At 58.9% G+C, this 21,808-nt stretch overlaps 1 protein-coding gene across 3 annotated transcripts in view; it reads left to right on the forward strand.

Moving 5' to 3' along the window:
* LOC136383830 (epidermal growth factor receptor-like) overlaps window positions 1–21,808 on the forward strand; it is a 123,243-nt gene that overhangs the window by 70,778 nt on the left and 30,657 nt on the right. For all 3 annotated transcript variants that reach the window (XM_066353712.1, XM_066353710.1, XM_066353711.1), the window contains exons 2-13: window positions 2,505–2,656; window positions 4,421–4,604; window positions 7,157–7,291; window positions 8,359–8,427; window positions 9,599–9,717; window positions 10,121–10,262; window positions 11,909–12,025; window positions 14,304–14,430; window positions 14,546–14,619; window positions 15,659–15,749; window positions 18,215–18,414; window positions 20,405–20,537. In XM_066353712.1, coding sequence (XP_066209809.1) covers window positions 2,576–2,656; window positions 4,421–4,604; window positions 7,157–7,291; window positions 8,359–8,427; window positions 9,599–9,717; window positions 10,121–10,262; window positions 11,909–12,025; window positions 14,304–14,430; window positions 14,546–14,619; window positions 15,659–15,749; window positions 18,215–18,414; window positions 20,405–20,537 — 1,472 coding nt within the window. In that variant the 5' untranslated portion in view covers window positions 2,505–2,575. The remainder of the gene's footprint in view (window positions 1–2,504; window positions 2,657–4,420; window positions 4,605–7,156; window positions 7,292–8,358; window positions 8,428–9,598; window positions 9,718–10,120; window positions 10,263–11,908; window positions 12,026–14,303; window positions 14,431–14,545; window positions 14,620–15,658; window positions 15,750–18,214; window positions 18,415–20,404; window positions 20,538–21,808) is intronic.

Here is a 21,808-nt window from a genome sequence, read left to right on the forward strand (position 1 = left end):
ACTCTGACGCGGTTGTCTCCTTTTGGGGCACCTGGTAGAAGAAAGACTCCGAAGAAACAGCCAAACCCGTGATTTTTGTACGTTAGTGATTTAACTCTGGAATAACTTGCCCTGTATACACGGAACCAGATAGATATATTTTCTTTTACCATTATTTAAAAATAAATAATGGTCCCCATTTGGCCCAAAGCTTCCTTTATATGATATATATATATAATTTATCTATTTAGGTCTTTTTCCTCAAATAGAGATTTTCCAAAGTGGAATCATCATGACATGGAATTTAAGCATATTTACTTATTTATACGAGCTGTCTAGAGGGCTCCCAAATTCACGTTGACGTCAATAACGAGTGACGTGGCTAACAGCTTCCAACTATAGGATCTTTTTTGTTTTATTTTATTTTTTCTGAATAGCAAGGCAGTTCATACTAATTAGAAAGACTCATGATGGTCTTCATCCAATAACTCTCTGGGGGCTCATTTACCTGTTTTGGACGAATGAATGCCCAAGTACAGTCTTATAGAAATTTATTATTCTTTTTTCTATACTAAAACCAGCTAAGCTTCATGGCATGTCTTCCTTTATTGCTGACCTAAGTTACTTCCCCCTTGATTGAAGAATCCACACCCTTGGGGTTCGTCCGAGAGAAACCGACAAGCCGAGACCCTTGCTGACTGGTCATGAAAGCAGTTATCCCTCCGCGCTCTTCTGAAATGCGCTCCGACCCAGAGCTCTAGCCGACACCGTTCACCTGGCTGGCTCAGGGCGGATGCTGGCGGCCACCGAGAACACCGCCAATCAGTTAGGCGGAAATTCAGAGAGCGCCGCCCACCCGTCAGCCGGGAGAGCCATTTTTGTTTCAAGAGGTGCCAAGGGAGAGGTCCCACGTCCATGTCAACACCCTGGACCTGCCTCCGTGGTGGCAGCTTTGGAGGACCCGTGGATTGGGAAATCGGTCTGGCCCGGGCTGCCGGCCTTGCAGCCAACTGTGTACAGCAGTTCCGACTCGGGGCTGCAACCGAAGGGCCTGGCCCGGAGGGGGTGGGTCGCTCAGATGGGGAGGTCGGAGGGGTTCTGGAAAGCGCGCTGCCCCTGGAGCCAGCCGCGCGGGGGGCTCCACCTTGGCGACTGTCCGGGTTCCCATGTGAGAGTCCTCTCTCGCCCCCGAATTTGAATGACACCACAGAAGGGGAGAAGGCGGGGGGGGGGGGTCCCCATAGAATTCAGGAGGAGGCGAAGATTGCATCATCGCTAATGTGGGAGTAAACGCCCCGGGTTGATTAGGTGGTGTCTGGACACGACACCAAGAAACGGGGGCGGGCAGACAGACGATGCTCGTTGGGCAGTTCTATAAAAGAAGCCTATAAAAGAGTGATGTAAATGTAGGAAGGGGTTCCCGCAGAGAGCCCCCCCCCCCCCTCACGCTGACCCTGGCTCCCGCAGTTCCGCTCAAGCACCTGGTACTGCTGTAGCCCTCCCTCTGCAGCCTTGGAAGAACCCGGCCGGTTCGGATCTCCCCTCTGAAGCCAGAGGCCATATTTCTTCACTCCTACCATCATCTTGGTTCAAAGTCGAGACCCTTTACGAGCTCCCCCGCTTCCAAAGCCCCAGCACCTCTTTGTGATTTGACGCTTGCCTAGACATGCAGCGAGCGAGGCGTGTCAACAGGACGTGATGATCGTCCTCTCCTGGGCTTTGAAATACAGACGACCCCGTGTATTTCCAAGAGTCTGACTTTGTCCTCAGGATGTAGACGTTTTCTTGTAGGAGGTTTGACACCTTCCAACGTTAGGGCGTTGAGTCCGCCAAGGTTGTCCCAGCAAGCCGGGCGGGATTCGTAGGGAGGGCAGAGGAACAGCACAGCTGTGGGTTTCTCAGCAGCCGAGTCTGTTTTTCAGTGTATGTTTTCATATTCCTATTTACTAAATCTTACATAATTAGACCTCTGGTTTATTCTTCCAGGCAGTAGTGGAGAAGAATATTTTTTCATCGCCAGCCGATTGGGGTTCTTTTAACTTACACTCTTAGTCACTGACTTTAGGCTGTCCCAGTGCTGTGATTAGAAAATATTTCCCAGTGTATGTTATGTTTGTAAATAGTCTTTGGACACACATGACGTAGCGTGCATTCTTGTTCATTTTTCTAAAGTAAAAAGTTCATCGTACAATTAACTCGACGTTGTAATTATTTATATGCTCTATACTATATATTTGCTTTACCTACTGATGTTTTTACAGACTGTTTTGTCTTAAAGACTTTTATAGGATTTCTGCTTGACTTTGAACATGTGTACACAGGTTCCGTGCACGGCAGGGATGAGTGCGCCCTTTCATGGGCTGCACCTTATGAAACTTAAACACTCTCTGTCACACTTGCTTTGATCAGAATTAACACTGTCAGTCACTCCGGCACACTGCATTAGTTTGTGAATATTGTTTTTTAGTTTTGCTACCTTACTGGGCATTTCATGGGATCTCTTTTTCTCTTCCCTCACCCCCCAGTTTGCCAAGGCACCAATAACAAGCTGACGCAGCTGGGCACTTTCGAAGACCACTTCCTGAGCCTCCAGCGGATGCTGAATAACTGTGAGGTGGTCCTCGGGAATTTGGAGATCACCTACATGCAAAGAAACTATGACCTCTCCTTCTTGAAGGTCAGTTCAATGAATTTGACTGTCTTACCCAAATATAATAGACGTAAACAGGCAGAGAGAGAGACCTTGGCAGAACTTACCTGCCTGGGCGTGTGTTGGTTTCTGCTAAGGAGGTTACAGGTCCTAGGGAACTTCAGGTGAAAGCGTTATGAGAAGGCCACTTTACCAGCCAGGGTGACATGTACACAGAAGAATATGAAGGAGAAGCGGGCCAGGCTGGCATTCCATAGTCATCACAGACACCAACAGGAGTCTTCTAACCATGACTCCAGCCTTGTCTCCTGAGATACTGGCTCTTCATTTTTTTTTTTAAAAAAAAAAGCTTTGCTTTGAAGCACTTGCCCATTTCCTTGGTGTAAATGCTCCCACCACGGTTGACTTCCAGCTATCAAGAGTTTAACAACCATTTCACAAACGTGCCAAATATTTCTCAATTGGTTCTCACAAGCCAATAGGAGCCTAAGGCTTCAGAGTTGGACAGTCATTGAACTTTGGATGATTGGCCTTCTCCTCCTCCTCCTCCTCCTTCTCCTTCTTCTTCCTCTTCTTTCTTCTTCTTCTTTCTTCCTCTTCTTCCTCTTCTTCCTCTTCTTCTTCTTCTTCTTCTTCTTCTTCTTCTTCTTCTTCTTCTTCCTCTTCCTCCTCCTCCTCCTCTTCCTCCTCCTCCTCCTCCTCTTCTTCCTCTTCTTTCTTCTTCTTCCTTCCTCCTCCTCTTCTTCCTTCTTCTTCTTTTCTTTCTTCTTCTTTCTTCTTCTCCTCCTCCTTCTTCTTCTGCTTCTTTTTTTTTTTTTTGTATTTTTCTGAAGTTGGAAACAGGAGGAAGTCAGACAGACTCCCGCACACGCCCGACCGGGATCCACCTGGCATGCCCACCAGGGGGCGATGCTCTGCCCATCTGGGGCGTCGCTCTGTTGCAACCAGAGCCATTCTAGCGCCTGAGGCAGAGGCCACAGAGCCATTCTCAGCACCCGGGCCAACTTTGCTCCAATGGAGCCTTGGCTGCGGGAGAGGAAGAGAGAGACAGAGAGGAAGGAGAGGGGGAGGAGTAGAGAAGCAGATGGGCGCTTCTCCTGTGTGCCCTGGCCAGGAATCGAACCCGGGACTCCTGCACGCTAGGCCAATGCTCTACCACTGAGCCAACCAGTCAGGGCTTCTTCTGCTTCTTATTCTTTTTCCTCCTCCTCCTCCTCCTCCTCTTCTTCTCTTCTTCCTTCTTTTTCTTCCTCTTCCTCCTCCTTCTCCCCTCTGCCTCCTCCTCCTCTCCTCCTCCTCCTTCGTCTTCTTCTCCTTCTTTTTAACGAGAACACAGACAAGACACATACAAAATAAATTAATGCCACATTGCCATTTTCACCTGAGTGTGTTGAACAGCAAGTAAAACGAGAGTCACCGCACTGCTAAATAGTCACTGCCCTTCATTGCCACCAGCAGGCTCGAGCGAGGCACAGCGCAGGGACCACCGAGACCCCCGTCACCTCCCACACCCTCAGTCGCAGTCACCCGCGTGCTTTACGTCTGTCAACCACACGTGGGTGTGGTTCTGTCAGGCGTCCTGGGCTCCCTGGGCCCACGTGCTTTACATCTGTCAACCACACGTGGGCGTGGTTCTGTCAGGTGTCCTGGGCTCCCTGGGCCCACGCGCTTTACGTCTGTCAACCACACGTGGGCGTGGTTCTGTCAGGCGTCCTGGGCTCCCTGGGCCCACGCCCCACCCTCGCCAGTCCCGCAGAGGAGAAACACACACGTCCCCGTTTATCTCCCCAGACCATCCAGGAGGTCGCCGGCTACGTGCTCATCGCCCTCAACGTGGTGGAGAGGATTCCCCTGGAAAACCTGCAGATCATCCGGGGAAACGTCCTCTTCGAAAACACCCACGCCTTGTCGGTCCTGTCCAACTACGGAGCGAACAAGACGGGTCTGCGGGAGCTGCCCATGAGGAACCTGCAGGGTGAGAGGCCGGGGCCCCGGGGGGACGGCTGGCTGTCCCCTGCAGAGAGCGGCTCGGGTGGGACCCGGCCAACCGGCCCCTTCCCGACCGAACGCCACTCAGAGAGGGCGCTCACTCGTCCACGACAAAGGCAGCGTGTGCCGGCCGTGTGCAGGGTGCAGCAGGTGGACGTTACTGGGGAGGACGGTGAACACAGAGACGGGGAGGGAAGATGGAAGTTGGGTACCCGTCACCCTGTGTTCCTGGAAAAATATCCGGAGAGTCAGTAAGAAATGGGACAGGCTCTGGGAAGAAGAGAGAGTGTGACCGGACATCTTGTGCCAAGGGAGTGAGCAAGTGCCAGTCTCTTCACCTGGGCCTCGACCCCTCGTGGAGACTGTTCGCAGAGGAAGGGCGTTCTGCGGGAAGCTCTGTTTACGTTCGGGTGAGGAATGAAGGCGTTCCAGGGGGAGACTGGATTTTTGTGACTAGGACAGTGTGAGGGTCCTGTGACAGGGACCTGTGCAAGGTGACTAACGATAGGAAGTTGATGATTTTTTTTTTTTTCCAAATCAAAGATAACGATGACTGTGCCCTCGCTATGTGGCAGGTGTGGTGGCGGGCACAGTCAGTCGGTCACTTCAGTGAATGCTACAGCCTTTCTTCACAGCCCCGGCTCCACCTCTCACCAGGCAGACACCCTGGAGGTGTTCGCTCTGTGTCCCAGGGTCCTCCTCTGCAGAAATATGGTTAAGGGTGGTCATTCTCGTCCTCGGGCCGTTGAGAGAAACCCCGTGAATGACTGCAGAGAAAGCACTTAGGCTCCATTTCCGTTCTTAGCGTTATTTCTGTTGTTGTTAGTGACGTTGTATAAACTCCAGGTAACGTCATTAAGCAGTTCTTGGGTGTGAGTTATTTGTCAGGTGTTAGATATCGTTACTGATGGCTAGCCCAGGGCCTGCCCCACGTGAGCAGTCATGAAACGCTGGAAATACACATAGAAGAAGGGCCGCCCCCCCAGTCACCTCCTTCTCTTCTCTGATGCCAGGCGAGGCCCCCAGATCTCTGCGCCTTGCCGCTTCCCTTTCCCTCACACGTGCCGATGGCTGGTGTCCTCTCGGGCCCCACCTCAGCCTTCCCTCTGGGCACCCCCGTCTGTCGCCCTAATTGTCACAGCAGCCTCGACGCCCCTGTTGGGTGTTTCTAGTTCTGACCGGTCATCAGAGTCCTGTGCACCTGACTCTGCCCTGCCCGCCCTCCCTCCCGTGTGCGTGCTTTCGTGTCACTGACCTGCTGTCACCTCTGCCTGTCAGCCCAGAGCTCCACAGCCTGGCCCTTCCCAACCCCCTGGCCCGCCCTGGCTATTCCGTGAGTCTCCGCTCTCCGTCTGGTCTGCCTCAAGCCCACCCACTGTCCGTCCCTCTGTCTGCTCCTGTCCACGTCCCGGAAGTGTCCTTCTTTCCGACAGCCTCTGAGATCTTCTGGGGGGGGAGCCTTCCTTTTCCACATGGGGACTTGGTGCACAGGGCACCCCCATGCCCTGCCCATGGGGTGTTGGGCACTATGGCTGTACCTGCATTTACAATACAGTCCCAGGGCCGCGGTGAGGACACACAGCACGTAAACCATGTGCCATGTCCTCTGGTGAGCATGTGCTCCCCGCCTACGTGCCGTCTCCCCGGCCTGTCCGTCCTCGGTGAGAAGTCCACCGAGCCGCCTCACCCTGGTGGACCCCACGACACTCTCCACGGTGTTCTGTGCGCATGGGTCACTCAGTGAAGGTGACGTCTCGCGTCACGGATGCCGCCCTCGCCCCTCGCCCTGGCTCGATGCTCCGTGATCCCCCTCATTCTTCACGCCCCGTCCCTCCTCCCCTGGAAAGCAGCCGCTCCGTCCGCTACACCTGCCTTTGCGCCCCTGGTGTGCGTCCCGCCCCGTCCCTCCTCCCTGGGAAGCAGCCGCTCCGTCCGCTACACCTGCCTTTGCGCCCCTGGTGTGCGTCCCGCCCCGGCCCTCCTCCCCTGGAAACAGCCGCTCCGTCCACTACACCTGCCTTTGCGCCCCTGGTGTGCGTCCCGCCCCGGCCCTCCTCCCCTGGAAACAGCCGCTCCGTCCACTACACCTGCCTTTGCGCCCCTGGTGTGCGTCCCGCCCCGTCCCGACCTCACACACGCAGAGTCTTCTCGGTCCCGGTCACCCTTGCACCCCTTTCTCCACGGAAAGGCTCCGCAGGCTCTCAGAGCGTCAGCGCCCGCCCCTGGTGTTCCGTCAGCGATGCTGTGTCCGCCGACTCACGCATCCGCCTCCTTCCGCCCATCGTTCCCCATTCTGGACGCACACTGTCCCAAAGTCCAGCTCAGGGGAACTCCAGACCCCCCCACGGCCCTGTCCTCGACGTGTCCTCCACCTGCGCCCCCCCCCCACTGAAGTTCTCTGTGTGTGGGGGGGGGGGTGTCTCCTGGCGCATTGCCAGCTTCCTAGCAGGACGCGGCGGGAACGGAGGGCACGCCCACCGGGTGAGAGGGGCGCGTGGGGAGCGGGCGCGGTGCTCACGGGGCTCCTCTCGCACGCAGAGATCCTGCAGGGCGCCGTGCGCTTCAACAACAACCCCGCCCTCTGCAACATGGAGACCGTCCAGTGGCAGGACATCGTGGACAGCAGCTTCCTGAGCAACATGTCGATGGACTTTCAGAACCACTCCGGCACCTGTGAGTGCCCCACAGACGCCTGCCCCCGCCTCCCGGGCTGGGGGGTGGTGGTGAGGGGGGGCCCCCAGCATCGCGGTGGTGCCCTCCACCCCAGGGGGGCGGTCATACACACTGTCCGTCGTCATCACAACGGGCTGTCCTGGTTCCACCCCCACTTGGTGTACGTACCATCGGCCCCTCAGTTGGAAATCCGAATTCTGCCCGGGACAAAATTCTTTCTGACTGTGGGAGACTTGCGGACACCCACTAATGCCTTTCAAGTTGTCGTGTCTCCGCAGTGACGGACAGCTGTGGGGCTGACCTCGTCTCACCAGATCTGGGGGGGGGGGGTCAGCCTGCCCTCCGTCTGCAGCTAGAACACTGTGGCCTTCAGACGGCGCAGTGCTGAGAAAGAGAAAAATACAGATAACGGGAACGGACGCCTTTGCAGCTGCAGTTTGTGGCTGTCACTGACGAAGGCTGTGGAAATGGACTGGTCAGTTAGAAGAAGTGTCCATGGGCAGCAGCTTGCCAGTTCACAGCGGAGGCTTCAGACCGTCCCCAAAGCGAGGCGGCACACGGTGGACGCTTCGCCCTCTGAGCGGGAGCTTGTGCCTCTCTCTGGCTAAGAGCCCAGGGGCTTTTATTTACAAGACCCCAACTCCCCAGGACGATTGACCCACACCCGGCCCCTCGCGACTGGACGTAGGAAGTACGTCCTGGGCACATGCCGGCCCCACCGGAGTAGATCCTCTTAATGTTACTGTGAGAGATGCTGGGACGTTCTCCAAGCCCAAAGCAAAGTTGATGTCTGGACCTCGCAGCCCGTGTAAATCCCAGTTGTTTTGTGGCCTGTGACACACTGGTCATCCCTCTCGGCCTCAGTTTCCCAGGCTGAGTCCATCCGAGTATGTGGTTCAGCTTTTCTGTGGTGGTTGTTTTCTGAGGCGAGTCTAGGAGGTCATCTCCCCGGCAGACCGACCGGGAGTAAGAGATTGGGGGGCTCTTTCTTGTTCCCGCGCTCCCCACACATCCTCCCTCTGCCCTTTCACCACGACACGAATTTAACTGCCGTCTTCATATCTCAGGTCAAAAGTGTGACCCCAGCTGTCCCCACGGAAGCTGTTGGGGTTCAGGGAAGGAGAACTGTCAGAAACGTAAGTCCGTGAGGGGACCTCAAATGGGTGCCCCCTCCTCCCGCACACATAGCTGCTTCTGATGGGCTCTCCTTCAGAAGCTCCTGAAAGCACTGTGTGTGTGTGTGTGTGTGTGTGTGTGTGTGTGAGAGAGAGAGACAGAGACAGAGAGAGGGACAGACAGGGACAGACAAATAGGAAGGGAGAGAGATGAGAGGCATCAGTTCTTTGTTGCAGCACTTTAGTTGTTCATGGATTGCTTTCTCACATGTGCCTTGACCAGGGAGTCTATATAGCAGAGCAAGTGACCTCTTGCTCAAGCCAGTGACCTTGGGCTCAAGCTGGTGAGCCTTGTTCAAACCAGATGAGTCCTCCTGGGTCCTCCACGTCCCAGTCCAATGCTCTATGCATTGCGCCACTGCCTGGTCAGGCCCAAAAGCACTCTTGATTAAATGGCCAGACATCTGCAGTCTTATGAGTGACAGGCCTGCAACTCTCCCTGCCAGCGGTCATTCCAGCGGGAGCTATTTGGGGCACTTGAGCCGCTCGGTCATAAACAAGTGACCGTCAGCCACCGGGTGCCAGCTGTGCCCTCGGAACGGTGCTCTGGGCGGGTCTCCCTGGGAACGGTAGGCTTGTCTGCCCACCCTTTCCCCCTTGCTGTGGGGACCCCGCTATGTAGAAGCACCACCCACTTTTTCCGAGAGGGTTTTTCTGGGAGAATCTCAGGACAAGAGCACAGGCGGCCAAGGAAGCTGGGGACAAGACACGGCAGGCTAACAGCTGGCCGCCCCTGCACAGGCCATGTGACTGTGACGTCCTGCTAGACATTGCTTCCTGGCTGGCATCTGTGTCGTTTCTGTATGCTTTCCTATCACCCCAAAACTCAGTTCTAACGAGTACCTAATTATTGGGCAGGTCTACACGTCCAGACTTCTATCTGGTCAGTTCTGCTAAGTGATTAAAAACAAACGGGAGAAACAGAGGCACCCCCCAAGGAGAGTCCTGACTGGATTTAACCCGGTGGAACCCGGATGCAGTCTGGGGACTGGAACGAGCCCCGGGATCTCGAAGTCCCTCCCTTGGTCCACGTTTTCACGCCCCGTTTGCAAGGGCTCTGGGCGGTCCCTGGGACGTGACCTTTCCACCCTCCCGGCTCTTCCGCTCACACGTCCATCTGCCCCCTTTTCAGTGACCAAGATCATCTGTGCCCAGCAGTGTTCCGGGCGCTGCCGGGGCAAGTCCCCCAGCGACTGCTGCCACAACCAGTGCGCCGCGGGCTGCACGGGTCCCCGCGAGAGCGACTGCCTGGTAAGACCCGCCTCCCGCAGCCTCCCGGGGGGCTTCAGCCCGCAGGTGCCGGGTGCCGTCCCCGAACCCAGCCACTGTGGGCAGCTCCATGTGGGAGGGACGTCCCCACTGGCTTTGGGAACTTGGGCAAATCCTCTGCCCGTCTGGCCTCGGCTCCCTCACCTGACACTGATGGATGACAGAATACCTCTGCACCACGTGGTCTGAATGATGTCACGTCCGTGGCCTCCGTTCCGAGGCCCTGGGCACAGAATGGGCACTGAATACGGACCGCGAGTGGGTCCGCACGACGGGCTCCTCTGGGGTGGCAGCCCCGTCCCCGTTTTGTGTGATGGCCCCCGAGCATATTATCTTATATGTCCCCCATGTCTATATTTATATATGGATATTTTTTTTAATACAGGTCTGCCGTAAGTTCCGGGACGAAGCCACGTGCAAGGACACCTGCCCGCCCCTCATGCTGTACAACCCCACCACCTACCAGATGGACGTCAACCCGGAGGGGAAGTACAGCTTTGGCGCCACCTGTGTGAAGAAATGTCCCCGTGAGTGCCCCCCACGGGGACCCCGTCATCCTCGGGCGTCGGTTTCCCCGGGTGTTTCCCGTTGGGCCCTCGAGCCCCCATCGCGCGCGCGGGCCGTCTTTGGTCACCGCGCTTGCCTCGTGCTTTTTGGTCACGGTGCTCGCCTCGTGCTCAGGCACCTCACCGGGGGCCCGTCCGCGTGCGGGTGACAGACGGTGGCTGCTGCTCTGGTCGCCGGCGTGTCTCGTGCCGGTGCGGCCAGGACAGGACACACGTCTGTGGTGCAGTCCCTGGAACCGAGGGCCCGCTGGGGTCAGCCGGAATGTTCGGCTGTCTGAAAGGCGCAGACCCACGGCCACTGGGCCATTTTGACCGTTTGGTTCTCAAACCAAACAGGCGTTTAATAGTCCCCAAGGAGGGAGTATGTCCGAAGGCCTGCCCGCGTGAGCGGGATTCGTTCCGGGGGAGGTCGAGCCTCCCAGGAGAACTGTGGGGGCGGCGGGGAGAGGGTCCGTGTGTCGCCCCGTTTTCACTGCTGGGCTCTGCTCCTCTGCGTTTGTCCTGTACCGGTGGCTCCCGTGTTTATGGAAGGGGGGACGTCGATATTTTCCAACTAGAGGAAGCACAGAGCTGTCTCACAAATGAGCATTAGAAACCATTCTTGATTTCCCAGAGTGGAGATGAACCGTCAAAAAACAAAAAAATTCCTTAAAACAATGACAAGGGAGATTTTTTTTGCCCTGCCAGATTTGTCGAGATGAAAAGTTTTAAGTTCTGTGCAGAAAAAAAAAAAAAAAAAAAAAAAAAAGGTAAACAAATGACACACGGATAGGAGTCCTAAGCCCTGGTGAAGTCAATGACAGAGAGAGAGAAAAATCTGTCACGAGGGTGACATCAGATCTCCTCTTGGAGAGAGAGGGCTGGACACAGGCCGTTTGAAACTCACAGGAGAACACACCGAGCCTGAGAGCACACAGCCCTCCGGTCTGGGAGGGACACACGACAGAGGGGCCGGGACTATGGCTGAGGGGCTATGTGGGAAAGTCCACAGCAGGAGCACAGAGAGCTCCTGAAGAGTGTTCACGCCTGTGTGACTATGAGCCCCCCGTCCCTCACTTCAAGGGCGGGGGGGCCGGTGAGGAGGACAGGGCTGATGCACCCGGCTGGACACAGACCGGCCGGTCCGAGCGTCCCCGGCCAGGCCGCAGAGGACCGGCCGCACCGGGCCGGCGGGCAGCGGCCCCGAGAATCCAGTGGGACCCCCAGGGTGGCAGCGTTGATGAACGAGGCGTCTATGTTTAGGTTCGCGTGTTTGTGATAAATATTCCAGCTTTAGTCTCAAGTCTGGAAGGTAGAAACCTCACCCAGAATTACACGAGCTGTGAAGCGGTGTTTCAAGCTGGGGAGTGACCGCGATGTTTCCTCTCGAGCCCGCCCCGTTCCCCACCTGTCACCCAGAGGGTTTGCTTTCCGGATCGCTGTCTGGAAAGCTTATTAAAACTCTCCAACGCGACGCATTCTCTTTGTCCTTCAAACAAACAAAACTAGAGGATCGGGGGTGCTTTTCATCGGCCCCATTTCGGGAGGGGCCCGAGCCCCAGAGACACCTGGTGCTGCTTTCGTCACCTGCCTCTTGTTGTGTTGTCCCCCCCCCCCGCCCACCCCAGGGAACTACGTGGTGACAGACCACGGGTCCTGCGTCCGGGCCTGCAACGCCGACAGCTACGAGGTGGAGGAGGACGGCGTCCGCAAGTGCAAAAAGTGTGAAGGGCCCTGTCGCAAAGGTAGGAGCCCGCCGGCCCCAGACGCGGCTTCCTGGGTGGGGTGGGGGCCGGGGGTTGGGGGCTGGGCTCTCCCGCGCCTGCCAGGCTGCTCGGGTGGGGTGGGGGCCAGGCTCTCCCGCGCCTGCCAGGCTGCTCAGGGCCACGCAGACACGATCTGAGTGAACCTCTCCCCCTGGGCCCAGAAGCGAGTTCCGACCTCTCTGCCCCCCCTGTCCTTGGAGCGTCCTCAAGGCCAGCCCGTCCCTAGCTGCTCTTTTCTGTCTCTCTCATTGTGGACATTTCCAAACACCCCCACACGGCACCCCGATGGCACCGTGAACCTCCACACGCCCTTCACACAGAGTCCCCGGCATTGAACCCTCTGCCACACCGCCCTCAGGGTCTCCGTGCTTGTGGGTTGGGGCGTCCATGCGTGTACCTGTCCCCTGAGCCACGTCGTAACCACAGCAGTCGTGTTCCGTGTCCCCCGGCACAGGGCAGCTCCCCTTCCCCACTGCCGGGGGGCCCCCTAAGCGGCGGGAGACAGCTGCCCGCAGCGCCCACTCGCCCCTCCTTCCCAGCACTGGGGTTCCTTTAAACGCCATCCCACCGTCCCAGGGAGTCACTTCCGGCCGTTGGCCCACCCAGAATCCATCCACGGCTCATGGGATCCGTTCGGATAGCCTGTCCCCGCGCCTCGTTGATCGAGAACCGTTTGTCTCCTGGCCTGTGGTGGCGCAGGGGTTAGAGCCTCGACCTGGAACGCTGAGGTTGCCGGTTAGAAACCCTGGGCCTGCCCGGTCAAGGCACATACAACAAAGCAAATGATGAGCAACTACGAGGTGGTACTTCTCACTCCACCCTCCCTCTCTCCTCTCTGTAAAATCAATAAATACAATCTTTAAAAAAGGAAGAAGAGCCATTCACCGGCACTCCCCTATTTTCCTTCTCTGTCCCCCGACCTGAGGTGGTGACAGTCAGTCTAGGCCAGGTGTGCAGGAAATGCAGGTGACATTTGAGATGGAAATTCAGGAGTGGATAGAAATTAATAATCAAGCTCAGAGTGTGGAAAGGGCCACTGGAGACTAATGTAACCACAGGACGCAGATCAAAGCGTCTGCCTTGCGTCCACACCGTGGAAGAGAAGCGATTTCACCGCCTGATGAAAGTTCTTAGCGTATTCCCTGCGAGGTCACCGCAGACAGCAATGAAAAAGTCATGCTTGTGAATCGTGTTCATGACAGGACAGGTGTGCCCAGCACCAGACATGGGGGCAGGCAGGACAACAGACCAGCTACACATCTAGTGTGACCCCAACCCTGCCGCTTGGCCAGAAAGAAGTGTTCTAAAATACTGATGACAGGGGGATGGTTGGTCACCTTTCTCCTCTTTATTCTGTGCTTTCCACATTTTCTTCAAGGAACGCATCTTACTTTTTGATTTAAAAAAATAAAACAAAAAGAATGTACGCGTCGACCCTGGCCGGTTGGCTCAGTGGTAGAGCGTCGGCCTGGCGTACAGAAGTCCCGGGTTCGATTCCCAGCCAGGGCACACAGGAGAAGCGCCCATCTGCTTCTCCACCCCTCCCCCTCTCCTTCCTCTCTGTCTCTCTCTTCCCCTCCCGCAGCCAAGGCTCCATTGGAGCAAAGATGGCCCGGGCACTGGGTATGGCTCCTTGGCCTCTGCCCCAGGCGCTAGAGTGGCTCTGGTCGCGACAGAGTGACGCCCCGGAGGGGCAGAGTATCGCCCCCTGGTGGGCAGAGCGTCGCCCCCTGGTGGGCAGAGCATCGCCCCCTGGTGGGCGTGCCTGGTGGATCCTGGTCAGGCGCATGCGGGAGTCTGTCTTACTGTCTCTCCCCGTTTCCAGCTTCAGAAAAATACAAAAAAAAAAAAAAAAAAGAATGCCGCGTCGTGTACCTTGAAGCTGGAGGACAGAGCTGTGGGGGGGGGGGGGGGCAACGGGGAGGTGGTGACGGGGGTTCTCGTGGGAGCCAGGCACAAGTTAACTGGACAGCAGGCGGACCGCTCCAGCCGCCGGACTCTGGTCCCCGTGGGAAATAATGGGGCGGAGGGCTCAAGTCCAGCGAGGACAGGGACCGCCTCTCTCTCTCTCGCCATGGGAGCCCCAAACCCTGCCACGCCTCCCAGCCCTTCCTCAGTGTTTGTGGAGTGAATGAATGGCAGCCTGGAGGTGACGGTTCTCACGGCCACCCCAACCTCTCTCAGCCCGCAGAACCCCCAGCCGCCGGGCTCACATCCACACACGGGAACAGGGTTCACGCCTCCCTTCTCTCCACAGTGTGTAACGGCATAGGGATCGGGGAATTCAAAGACACCCTGTCTATCAACGCTACGAACATCAAACACTTCAGGAACTGCACCTCGATCAGCGGGGACCTGCACATCCTGCCGGTGGCATTTAAGGGGTGAGGCCCAGATGCAGTTCCTTGGTCTAAAAAAAAATAATATGAAAATCAAGCTCTGCTCTGTTCACAGATAGGAGATGGGGGAATCAGTAACCACTCTGTGACTTGTTTGCAGCGACTCCTTCACACATACACCAGCTCTGGACCCCAAGGAACTGGACATTCTAAAAACCGTCAAGGAGATAACAGGTGGGTGCTGCTCGCGATCGCGGGGGCCCTCATGGGAAAGCAGGTCTTTAGAGAGACGTTTTAGACTCATTCTCTCCTCCCTTGGCATAAAAACATTCTTCTGAACTTCTCCCGTTAACGACTAATGAGCTCTAGAATGTTCTTCAAAAAAAAAAAAAAAAAGGTGATTTTCCCTGCTTGCGAGGGGTGAACACAATATGCAAAGACTCAGGTCATTCACAACTTTGTGGGTGACCGTGTCTGACCCCTTGTCCCCCAGCCCAGGCCAGTGGTCGTGACAAGCCGGTGACTTGCCTGCCTGGGTTGAGGGAGAAGGGGGTAAACTGGAGAGGGACCGTCACGTCCCTGCACCCCCCACCCCCAGCTGGCCTCAGGTTCACCAAAGCCCTGCTTCCTTCAGTCCTAAAAAAAAGGGAATGATGCCTGACCTGTGATGGCGCAGTGGATAAAGCGTCAACCTGGAAACGCTGAGGTTGCCGGTTCAAAACCCCGGGCTTGCCTGGTCAAGGCACATATGGGAGTTGATGCTTCTTGCTCCTCCTCCTTCTCTCTCTCTCTCTCTCTCTCTCTCCCCTCTCTATAATGAATAAATAAAATCTTTAAAAAAAAAAAAAAAAGGGAATGATTTTGACCCTATATAACAAGATTGCTTTGAGGACTGGAAGGAAAGAAGGAAAACAGGCCAGAGTTCTTGTACGTGTGACAACGGCTCAAAAACGGCCACACTCCTCAAGGTTCTGCTTGAGGAGGAATCGACCACGGAGCCCAGCAAGCCCCTTGAGGCCACACCTTGCGGGGGGCTGCCCCCTGGGTCGGGGTGGGCGGTGGGGGCTCCTGTGGGAGAGGCAGGATGTACAGCGAGGCTTCGGCGTGCGGCGACACCTGTGTGTCACCCGACTCCGTCAGGACGACCAAAGAGTCGATCAAGCGTCCACACGTCCTGCTCGGCCACGGTCGCTTGCGAACCCCGCCCTGACCCCTCCTACAAACACAGAAGCATCTCCGCAGCGGGCCTCTGAGCCTCCCCTCTGCCCTGCAGGGTTCCTGCTGATCCAGGCCTGGCCTGAGAACAGGACGGACCTGCACGCCTTCGAGAACCTCGAGACCATCCGCGGCAGAACCAAGCAGCAGTGAGTGGGCCCGCCGCGGCCTGGGGGGGCGCTGCCACGGCCTGGGGGGACCCGCCACAGCCTGGGGGGACCCGCTACGGCCTGGGGGGCCCTGCCTGAGCTGCTCTCTGGGGGGCTCTGCCTGAGCTGCTCCCTGGGGGGCTCTGCCTGAGGGGGGGCCCTGCCTGAGCTGCTCTCTGGGGGGCTCTGCCTGAGCTGCTCCCTGGGGGGTTCTGCCTGAGCTGCTCCCTGGGGGGCTCTGCCTGAGGGGGGGCTCTGCCTGAGCTGCTCTCTGGGGGGCTCTGCCTGAGCTGCTCTCTGGGGGGCTCTGCCTGAGCTGCTCCCTGGGGGGCTCTGCCTGAGCTGCTCTCTGGGGGGCTCTGCCTGAGCTGCTCTCTGGGGGGCCCTGCCTGAGGGGGGGCTCTGCCTGAGCTGCTCTCTGGGGGGCCCTGCCTGAGGGGGGGCTCTGCCTGAGCTGCTCCCTGGGGGGCCCTGCCTGAGGGGGGGCTCTGCCTGAGCTGCTCTCTGGGGGGCTCTGCCTGAGCTGCTCTCTGGGGGGCCCTGCCTGAGGGGGGGCTCTGCCTGAGCTGCTCTCTGGGGGGCCCTGCCTGAGGGGGGGCTCTGCCTGAGCTGCTCTCTGGGGGGCTCTGCCTGAGCTGCTCTCTGGGGGGCCCTGCCTGAGGGGGGGGCTCTGCCTGAGCTGCTCTCTGGGGGGCTCTGCCTGAGCTGCTCTCTGGGGGGCCCTGCCTGAGGGGGGGCTCTGCCTGAGCTGCTCTCTGGGGGGCTCTGCCTGAGCTGCTCTCTGGGGGGCTCTGCCTGAGCTGCTCCCTGGGGGGCCCTGCCTGAGGGGGGGCCCTGCCTGAGCTGCTCCCTGGGGAGCTCTGCCTGAGCTGCTCCCTGGGGGGGCCCTGCCTGAGGGGGGGGTGCTGCCTGAGCTGCTCTCTGGGGGGCTCTGCCTGAGGGGGGGTGCTGCCTGAGCTGCTCTCTGGGGGGCTCTGCCTGAGCTGCTCCCTGGGGGGGCCCTGCCTGAGCTGCTCCCTGGGGAGCTCTGCCTGAGCTGCTCCCTGGGGGGCTCTGCCTGAGCTGCTCCCTGGGGGGCTCTGCCTGAGCTGCTCCCTGGGGGGCTCTGCCTGAGCTGCTCTCTGGGGGGGCTCTGCCTGAGCTGCTCCCTGGGGGGCCCTGCCTGAGCTGCTCCCTGGGGGGCCCTGCCTGAGCTGCTCCCTGGGGGGGCCCTGCCTGAGCTGCTCTCTGGGGGGCCCTGCCTGAGCTGCTCTCTGGGGGGCCCTGCCTGAGCTGCTCTCTGGGGGGCTCTGCCTGAGCTGCTCCCTGGGGGGCTCTGCCTGAGCTGCTCCCTGGGGGGCCCTGCCTGAGCTGCTCCCTGGGGGGCCCTGCCTGAGCTGCTCTCTGGGGGGCTCTGCCTGAGCTGCTCCCTGGGGGGCTCTGCCTGAGCTGCTCCCTGGGGGGCTCTGCCTGAGCTGCTCTCTGGGGGGCTCTGCCTGAGCTGCTCTTCTTTTTAACTTTGAAACAAGGCACGCAGAAGTGCTGCTCAGCCACCACAGGGGCGTGCCACAGTCTCCCCCTCACCCGTGTCCCCTCGGGTGGACATCTGACGTGAGCGTGGTGGATAAGGAAGCCATTCCGCCTGGGCACGGTGCAGTTGAACAGAACCGCACCTTTTTTCAGATGCCGCCCAGTTTTCCCATGATTGCCTGCGTTCTGTTTTGGGTCCAACCCAGCAGTCCCCTGATGACTTTGTCCTGATCACCTTGAGGGACCCGCACAGTGTTGGGTGGTGAAGAAAATGCCCTAGTTCCTGCCCCCCGAGGTTCTGACAGTCGGGCATCTCCTCTTCCTGGAAGCCACGCTTCCTGAACGTCCTTCCCCCACCCTGTTTATCGGCCTCTGCCCTCTCCCTCCGCGGGGCCCGTCCTCAGCTTACTCACGGGGCCGGCTTCACACTATCTGCTCGTATGACTGTATCCCCATTAGAAACAGGGCTTCTTGAGAGCAGGAAACACACACACCAGCTACACAGAATTAGTCACACATTACCTCAAATGTTTGTTCAGTGAGGGGGCAGGTGGGTGGGTGGGTGGATGGATGGATGGATGGCAAAATGAACCTATGACTTCTGAAGTCTTCTGTTTGGATGTTTGAGAGGTTAGAACACGCTCTCAGTTCCCAGGCAAATAAACACACAGTGAATAAAACAAGGGACCTTAAGACCTTTCTCCAGCCCCTACTGAGCCTCTGGGATTAAAGATACTAAATGAATAAGAGACTCGCTTTTCTCTGGAGGGACATAAAAAAAAAAATGCACACTTGGAAATTTCAAAGGTTAACGACACATACCTTTCGCAACAGGACTTACGGTCCAATGGACGGCAGTAAATCTCAAGTGGTCCCGGAAAGCAAAGTGAAATCTTTGGAAGGGTGTTCCCTGTTTGTCGTTTCTCACCTCGTGCGTTTTCTTCCCTCCCACCCAGCGGCCGGTTTTCCCTGGCGGTTGTCGGGCTGGACATAACGTCCCTGGGACTACGGTCCCTCAAGGAGATCAGCGACGGAGACGTGATCATTTCAGGGAACCGCAACCTGTGCTACGCAGACACGATCAACTGGAAAAAGCTGTTTGGGACCTCCAGTCAGAAAAGCAAGATCGTGGGCAACAGGGACGAGAAGGACTGCAGTAAGTCACGCTTCGGCGGGACCGCGGGCGGCGCGTCCTGTCCTCCGATGTGGAGCATGGAAGGGCCACCCCCAAACTCTGACATTACTGTAGTCACTCCTGAGGGACCCGTGAGAAGCGGTCTCTGTGTTCCTCCTCGTGACGTGACCACGGGACGTTGGCAGAACCGCGTCCAGACCCTTCTCATCTCCTAGGAGACACCGCCCTCGGGGTTGAGGCTGCGCCCGCTTTGTCGGGCACAGGACTCAGTGTAGGATTAATTACATCACATCCCATGTGAGCTGGAGGCTCCTCCCTGCTCGTTTCAGTCTCCCACGGCTGTGGCTGACACGCCCATACACGCGTGTGCGTGTGCGTGTGCAGCGGGATGAACGTTTCACGTTGGCATCTCCTCTCCTGCGTTCAGAGCCATAGCCAGCTGCTGAAGCGGGCAGGTGCCATCACCCTGTGTAGGGACCCTGGCCACTGGCCACTGGCCGACGCAAGTCCGGCTTCACCCCCTGCCCCTGGTCCTTCCCCCCCCCCCCCCCGCCCCTGGTCCTTCCCCCCTGCCCCCGCCCCTCCCCCCCCCGCCCCCGCTCCTTCCCCCCTGTCCCTTCCCCCCTGCCCTTCCCCCTGCTCCTTCCCCCCCGCCCCTGCTCCTTCCCCCCCCCTGCCCCTGCTCCTTCCCCTCTGCCCCTGCTCCTTCCCCCCCGCCCCTGCTCCTTCCCCCCCCTGCCCCTGCTCCTTCCCCCCCCGCCCCTGGTCCTTCCCCCCTGCCCCCGGCCCTTCCTTCCCCCCTGCTCCTTCCCCCCTGTCCCTTCCCCCCTGCCCTTCCCCCTGCTCCTTCCCCCCCCCGCCCCTGCCCCTTCCCCCCCCGCCCCTGCCCCTTCCCCCCCCCGCCCCTGGTCCTTCCCCCCCCCCGCCCCTGGTCCTTCCCCCCCGCCCCCGCCCCTTCCCCCCCGCCCCTTCCCCCCCGCCCCTGCTCCTTCCCCCCTGCCCCTGCTCCTTCCCCCCTGCTCCTTCCCCCCCCGCCCCTGCTCCTTCCCCCCCCGCCCCTGCTCCTTCCCCCCTGCTCCTTCCCCCCCCGCCCCTGCTCCTTCCCCCTGCTCCTTCCCCCCCCGCCCCTGCTCCTTCCTCCCCCCCCCGCCCCTGCTCCTTCCTCCCCTGCCCCTGCTCCTTCCCCCCGCCCCACTCCTTCCCCCCTGTCCCTGCCCCTTCCCCCCCTGCCCCTGCCCCTTCCCCCCTGCCCCTGCTCCTTCCCCCCTGCCCCTGCTCCTTCCCCCCCTGCCCCTGGCCCTTCCCCCCTGGCCCTGGCCCTTCCCCCCCTGCCCCTGCTCCTTCCCCCCCTGCCCCTGCTCCTTCCCCCCTGCTCCTTCCCCCCGTGCCCCTGCTCCTTCCCCCCCTGCCCCTGCTCCTTCCCCCCTTCCCCCCTGCTCCTTCCCCCCTGCCCCTGCTCCTTCCCCCCTTCCCCCCTGCTCCTTCCCCCCCTGCCCCTGCTCCTTCCCCCCTTCCCCCCTGCTCCTTCCCCCCCTGCCCCTGCTCCTTCCCCCCTGCCCCTGCTCCTTCCCCCCTTCCCCCCTGCTCCTTCCCCCCCTGCCCCTGCTCCTTCCCCCCCTGCCCCTGCTCCTTCCTAGCCTCAAGACCTTCATCAACTTCCCTCCTATCCTTAGGCTGTAAACGGAGGTAGCGACCCCCACGGTGTCGTGCTAGGGAGAGAACTGAATGATGTTCTCGGGCACAGCGCCTTCCCGGCAGACCACCGCAAACAGACCTTCCCTACCGTCACCGTCGGCACAGGGCTACCCAGGCCCAGTCCAGTAGGGAATGGGCTCCCTGCCGTTGGCCTCAAGGAGAGGGCCTTTCCGGGTCCTGGCTTCTTCCAGGGGCCCCCGTGTGACTGTGCAGCTGAAGAGACCAGAGCACTCAGCACGTTACTCACGGGTGCTGCCCCAGCCGTCCCTCCGGTCACCAGGCCGCCCCTGACGGCCTGCGCTCCCTGTCTCCTCAGAGGCCCGAGGCCGCGTCTGTCACCCGCTGTGCTCGTCCGAGGGCTGCTGGGGGCCGGAGCCCACGGACTGCGTGTCGTGCCGCAACGTCAGCCGGGACGGGGAGTGCGTGGACAAGTGCAACGTCCTGGAGGGGTGAGGCGCTCAGGGGGGGTGAGGCGCTCTGGGGGGAGGGGTGAGGCGCTCTGGCGGGAGGGGAGGCGCTCTGGGGGGAGGGGTGAGGCGCTCTGGGGAGAGGGGGGAGGCACTCAGGGGGGGGGAGGCGCTCTGGGGGGGGAGGCGCTCTGGGGGGAGGGGTGAGGCGCTCTGGGGAGAGGGGGGAGGCACTCTGGGGGGGGTGAGGCGCTCTGCAGGGAGGGGGGAGGCGCTCTGGGGGGGCGGGTCCCCCTTTGCTTTGCTCGATGAAACGAGACGTGGGGAGGTGTGTATGAGTTTGTAGCCGTTCAGTTTGAACCTTTTTTTTTTTTTAATCTTTTCCTTTGTTTTGGTTGGTTTCTTGGCCACTGGGAATCACGGGAGGACAGGAACAAACTCTTTTCATGACTTAATCCAACCTGGTCATTGATCAGAGTGTCTTTTTCTGAAAAGACCTTACTTTTTCTAAGCCGCACAAAGTTCCCGAGACACACGGAGCCTCACCGGCGGTCCACAGGGCCAAGGCCGTGGCCGTCTGGCCCGTCCTTTGCGGTACCCGCTTCTCGATGGACACAGGTTGCCATCCCCCCGGTTAATTTTTATGTTCAAGAAACGCTGAACAGTGCACATAACTCGAACTATAGCCACAGACAGAGACGCGGACACTCACTCAACCCTCGTTGAGATGATTTGACATCAGTCCAAAAAAAATGAACAGTCCGTTGATTCCATGGGAATCTCGAGATGGATGTGAGTCTTTGAGTGACCACACACGCGTGAAAAAAGGACTAAGTATGAATGAATAAGAAAGGAGGGCTGATGACTGGAGACTGGCAGGGGCAAAAACTTACAGGAAAAGGGAAACTGTGTGAGAGGGAGGAGCCGCCAGAATGAGGGGGCGACAGGAAGTCTTCCTCCCTGTCCCACAGCCTGGGCCACAGCGTGAGCCCAGGGACATTCAGGTCAGGGCCAGGGAGAGAGGACCAAGTTCCATTCTCGGTAGGCGAGCCCTCAGCTGAGAGGCTCACGCACCCAGCGGAGTCGTCCACATGCCCCCCGGGGCTGTGGCAACAGGCAGGGAACGTTGGTGCCCTCCTTACTGCCCCAGGCGGGCGCGAACCTGATGTTTCCTGTTCCGTTTCCACCTCTCTCTGGAAAGACGACGTGATGAAAGCAAGCACCTCGGTGGTGCGGTGGCGTTCCGTTAGAGCGCCCTGGTGTCCAGCAGCGCCGGGTCCCTCTGCGAGACCGGCTCCTTCTGCGGGTGTGGC

Source organism: Saccopteryx leptura, chromosome 12, assembly GCF_036850995.1.
Source record: "Saccopteryx leptura isolate mSacLep1 chromosome 12, mSacLep1_pri_phased_curated, whole genome shotgun sequence".
NCBI classification, from domain to species: Eukaryota; Metazoa; Chordata; class Mammalia; order Chiroptera; family Emballonuridae; genus Saccopteryx; species Saccopteryx leptura.